This window comes from Helobdella robusta, assembly GCF_000326865.2.
Source record: "Helobdella robusta unplaced genomic scaffold HELROscaffold_4, whole genome shotgun sequence".
Lineage (NCBI taxonomy): Eukaryota > Metazoa > Annelida > Clitellata > Rhynchobdellida > Glossiphoniidae > Helobdella > Helobdella robusta.
Window position 1 is genome coordinate 5,711,488 of NW_008704902.1, and position 6,088 is coordinate 5,717,575.

The 6,088-nt window shown below is 33.6% G+C and overlaps 1 protein-coding gene across 1 annotated transcript; it reads right to left on the bottom strand.

Moving 5' to 3' along the window:
• Positions 1 to 3,359: 3,359 nt before the first annotated feature.
• On the bottom strand, positions 3,360 to 4,413 carry HELRODRAFT_162667 (hypothetical protein; the record flags this gene model as incomplete). The annotated part of the gene is made up of 2 exons (XM_009024809.1): positions 3,360 to 3,673; positions 4,005 to 4,413. The coding sequence occupies 2 exons, from the start codon at positions 4,411 to 4,413 to the stop codon at positions 3,360 to 3,362; spliced, it is 723 nt and encodes a 240-aa protein (XP_009023057.1).
• Between the last annotated feature and the right edge of the window lie 1,675 nt (positions 4,414 to 6,088).

Below are 6,088 nucleotides of genomic sequence, written 5' to 3' on the forward strand. Positions count from 1 at the left end.
ATAATGAAAGGCATAGCATTTTTATCGTTGATAACAACAACAACAACACAAACGTTAACTTGTTCGTTGCAAGTAAAGTAGGTGGGTACGCAAGAAGCTTTGTACGTGTGTTCACATGTTCACGTAACGAATCAATGATTTGTGTTTTGTTTGTTGCATTTTAAGCATATTACATTATTATGCATAATATTACACACACACACACACACACACACACACACACACACACACACACACACACACACACACATATATATATATATATATATATAATATGCAAAATATATAGCCTTATTACGCAATGATTGGCTAAAACGTTAGAAAAGAATGGTGATGACGATGATGATGACGATGATGATGACGATAATGATAATGATGACTAGATAGAGTAACCCTGCTGGTTATCGATCAATAAAATGACACTACGTACAATTGAAATCATTGTTACTTCTTCTTCGCATCAACTCACATATTAATTATAATAAAAAATTAAAAATAATAATAATAATAACTAATAAATAATAATAATGACTAATGAATAATAATAATAATTATTTACTCAACCTACTCCTCAACTACTTCTTACTCCGTTGTTCGTCAAATTAAAAGTTACTTGGTCCCTTCGTATGATTCGTATGAATTTATTTGCATTTGTCCTCTCATGCGTTGTAAATTATTAAAATCAACCAAATTACTCGTTTGTACGGTGAATAAATATTATTCGATTGTTTATTCAGTTGTTTGTTTAAGTTTTCAATATATTCATTCATTTGTTTGTTCGTTCGTTCGTTCGTTCGTTCGTTCGCTCGCTCGCTCACTCACTCACTCACTCACTTACTCATTCAATTCAAAAAATTCCCCAAAAGATGTACCCCATCACCTTAAATTACTCATTCGTTTATGAAGCGCTTAATTGCACTCCTAGATAAATGCTCCCCTAAAATATTTTAGACAGACGCACCCAGATATAAATGTGAAATAAATGCCATCTTCAACTTCGTCTGTTTGTTTACATAACGTCAAATAGATCAGCCACTCATAAATAATAATTATTCCATACTATCATCATCATCTTCATCATAATCATCCTCATCTTCAACATCGTCATCATCATCATCGTCCTCATCTTTTCTTTATTTCATGGCCATCAAAATCACCAATGCTATCATTATCATGATTATCATGGTCACTATCACCATTATCTTATTATCACCATTATCATCACCATCATCACCACCATCATCATTATCGTTATCCTGACCGTCATCATCATCATCAAATAATTAAATGATTGAAGAGAATGTTCTATTGTTTGTTGAGTCCATCCATTCAAACGTAAAATGGAAACAAACGCGGCAGCATGCGCCAAGTTTGTCTTTTAGTAGGTAAGTGCCGGGAGGAACCATCAAACAAATGAACGAACGAACGAACGAACAAATGAACGAACAAACGAATGAACGGCAAATGATTAATTAAATGGGACTTGTGAAACAGATCGTGCACATTACTAGAGTTCTCCAAAGTTGTGGCGTTTAAAATTGCATGCACTTTTATTATCATTATATTAATTGTCATTATCATAATTTATGCACGCTGACTATCATTATTGATACGCCATAATATTTTATTTATTTATTTATTTATTGACATTCACTTTAGTTATCGTAATTTTTTTTACCACAAAATGTTAGAAATATGAGCAAGAGTTGTTTTCCTTATTCAAACGCTTTTATTGCAACTCACAATTAATCTACGGCTCCTATGGTTCGTATGATGTTTTCTTTCAATGTTTTGCTTACAAGCTATCCTGATTGCATTCACAACACACACACACACAAACACACGGCTGTTTGCCTGTGTTTATTGATACATTCATTTTATTGTAAATTTTTTTAAAATGTTTGATGTCTCGATATTTGACTGGCTCAAAATGATTTCACGTGTCTAACGAGACAAAATAGGACAAGATGAGACAAGATGAGACAAGTTCTACGTTGCAGACGTCCAACAGATTGTTGCAAATGTACGGTTGTGTACCGACGCAGATAAAAAATCTCCTCCAATCATCGCACACGAAGCAACTCATGTGAAGTTTCATTTGTGGGTCGACATCAACAAACAGGCGAACAACGAGTAACTATGTACAGAGTCGATGCTCTTCTTCATGTACGCTGCTCGTACAACTATTAATGCACACTAAACGTTTTTATTGTTCACTGTTTGTATACGGCTTGCACAACTGTGTACACAATCATTTGGCGAGCACTGTACAACACACGTGCCAACACACACATACATGTCACTCTGCTGAGAGGGTCCTGCGTGGAGACAGACGTCAGAAAGGACAAAACAGAAAATTTGAATAAAAAACATCCCATTAGTTGGTCATCATCACATTGTCAAAACCAGCAGCAGATAAACAATATATTATTATTTTTATTGTTATTTATTATTATTATTATATTAAAAAATTACTTTAAAATGTTTAAAATTGTCCTCACTCATTTTTTTGATTATGTCGTTGGTTTTAATGCAATAATGATAATGATGATAATGATGTTGTTGATGATGATGATAAATGATAATAATAATAATAATAAAATTTAGTTTGGATAGCATAATTGTGCGAAAATTATTTTTAATGTTAATTAAATGAGTGAGTGCTTCGCGAGGTAGTACAATATATTTTTACATACGAGGTTACTATAATATATTGTACAAATAATTTTTTACAATAATTTAAAACGTTGGTTCGATCCTTAAGCAACGATCCATTAATATCAAATGGTGGGCATAAGAAGCATGGCTACGATTGCCCAATCTCAGGATATTTAATTTCTGGTGACGAAATTATAAGTGCGTGAGTGAACTAACTAAACATAAAACGAAACTTACGTGACATTGCAGACTTAATTAGCAACAATCAGCAGTAAGAATAAGAAAGAACAGTTTTATAACAGAAAGAACGAGTTTCCATATTGAGACATAAAAATCATTAATTGATTGGCAACAGCAACAACAACAAAAACAACAACAACAGCAGCAGCAGCAGCTTACTGACCGATTTGTGTTGCATCGTCATCTTTGTTCCAGCGGACATCATCTGAAGTTACTTCCGGATTTGCAATAACCGTGCAGTTGACGGATATGGATGAATGCTCCAGCACCGACAGCTCAGAGAATGGTCCCATGTTGATTCTCGGAGCAACTGAGTGGCAATTATTAGTTTCATTATGTACATTCAATCTAACTAATGGATTGTCATTATTTTGCGTGTTGTTCGTTTTTATAAACAGTTTTAAAATTGAAAAATACAAAGAATCTCACATTTTGGAAATGTTTGAATGAATACAAATTATTCACTCACACAGAACGGAAAGTGTTTTCGAAGCAGAAATTGTAGCCTTGTCATCGAAGCACCTGAATTCAGTTTGGTGGTCATCCCACCTCAACGTCCACTGCAGCGTGCTGAACGTCCTACCAAACTTCCCCCCTGACCCCTCCCACTTGTACAAGCTGGCATCCAGCAGGACATCACCTCGCCGCCACAGTAAATTGGGACGGGGGTTGCCTCCCTCCGAGAAGCAGGTCAGGGTGATTTGGTTGCCCTCTCTTAAGATATCCGGTGTGCCGGATTTTATTGTCAACGTTAACGCCAATGTTCCCGGAGGTACTGGACAGATCATCAAAAAAATTTTTAATTTTTATATTAAATTAAAGTTAAAATAGGGAAATTAATGACGCACAAAAATATTTAACATTAGTTTATTTTTGTTAAGTAAAAAATCAAATCTGAATTTGGTTTAAGCAAAAATTTTAAGATGTAATAACACAGTGTGCATAGTATCTCTTTACATACGGAAACATGTGAGACGTTTTAAATTTTAACGTTTAAACAGATTTACGTAAATTATAAATTTTCAACGTCTCAAAAACGTGATAATTATTGAAACAACGACAAAACGAAAGATTCAAGAATTTCCAAACTCGTTGAACTAACTAACCGAGTACGTTTAAATGAAGTTTGAATTTGGTTCCCGCCGGGACTTGACAGCTGTACGTAGCGTCGTCCGTTTCGTTGATGCTCCTAATAGTCAGCTCGCCACCGAGAATGTTCGAATTTCCATCGGTGATAATCTTCGCGCCATATTTAAATTCATCTAATGGTATCACAGGTTTGTCGTTTGAAAACATGATGACATCATTGACAGACCAAAACATAAACAAGCGGTTCGATTGTGGACTCATACACTTGAGTGTAACCGTTGAACATATTTGTCTTGAAATGGTTTGCTCTGCAGAATCCAGTGTAACAACATCTGCTTGCTGACCAACATCGCTCGGCGTGTAATCGCAATTGTAAGACAGCAACGGGGATGCAAACAATAGAAAAAATAACACTTGAAGAAACATGACGCACCAAATTGGTTTGCTTAATTATTAATTACGTGTTAAGATATTTATAACTCATACAACTCAAACAACGTAAACAGCTCAAACGTCAAATGCCGCAATAAAAAACTTTTAAACTCCTTTAAATGCCAAACTCAGCAAAACTCAACACTCTCTTAACTCGTACTCATACACACGAACGACAAATAAGCCTTCCCCGTCTTAGGCATCTTATTTATACTGATCAAAATGCACACACACCCACATACAATTGATCTATTATATATACATCTATATGAGTCTGACTGTATGCAAATATAAGCACTGATGTGCGAATCAGGTCTATATATTGTGTATTGATTGACGTAATGTATACAACCATTTTGAAGTTAACTTTCATATATTATATTATATTATTTTATATATATATTATATTAATATTATATATAAATATATGATATATATCAAGGTAAATTTCGTTCCTTTAAATTGAAACAAATTTTTTTAACTGAAGGCTAAATTTATTTATTTATGCCAAGTGAAAGTTTGAAATTCATATTAATATTAAGTCTAATAACAATAAAATGGACACATTTACGGTGATAAATTGTTATAAAGCGTCATTTTGCCATTGCATTTACTTGATTCCAAATGACGTCACCAGCACACGCAACATTCGACAGCAGCTGACAAACAACCGTACGTTCAAATCATTTCGTCTTTTGTTTAAAAATGTCTGTCACTGTCAATAATTAAATATCTAAAATAATTTTTTTTTTGTTGGTTTTACACGATGCGCTGATGCGAATCAAATGTAATGTCGGCGCTCGTATCGAAACAAAAGATTTTATGTGTTGTTTTGATTATTTCATATGTAAATTATAGTAGGTGAGTGACGTGATGATTGTGATTGTAATGGTGGTTGAGACGAAGGCAGAAGTGATGATGATGATGATGGCAGTGGTGGATGTAGTGATGAGAGTGGAGATGATGATGGTGATGATTGTGATGATAATTAAATAATGATGATTGTAGTAAATGTGATGAGGCTGAAATTGATTGTGATTTTCGTGAAGTGCTTCACGTCGTCATTGATGACCAGCATCTTTTATCCCACTCAATCAATCAATCACTCATTCATTCATACATACATACATTCATTCATTCATTCATTCATTCATTCACTAATTACACACCAAACATAACCTTTTATAATTATCGTTCTGAAGCGCGTTTGAATAAGGACACTGGAAATGGTGATGATAACGACGACGATGATGATGATAAAGATGATGCTGCTGATGATAATGATGATGATAATGATGGTGATGAGGAGGAGGATGGTGATGATGATGATGACGATGATAATGATGATGAGGATGATGATGGAAAAAATGAATGACACAGATCATGATGAGTGAATGTTTTATTTATATATATCATAAAATTGAACTAAAATAAAATGATGAATGAATGAGTGAACGAATGAATGAATGAATGAATGAATAAGTGAGTGAGTGAGTGAGTGAATAAATGAATGAATAAATGATTTAATGAATGATTTAATGAATGATTGAATGATTGAATGAATGAATGAATGAATGAATGAATAAATGAATAATTGAATAAATGAATGAATAAATGAATTTATGTATGAATGAATGAATGTATGTATGAATGAATGAATGGAATGAAT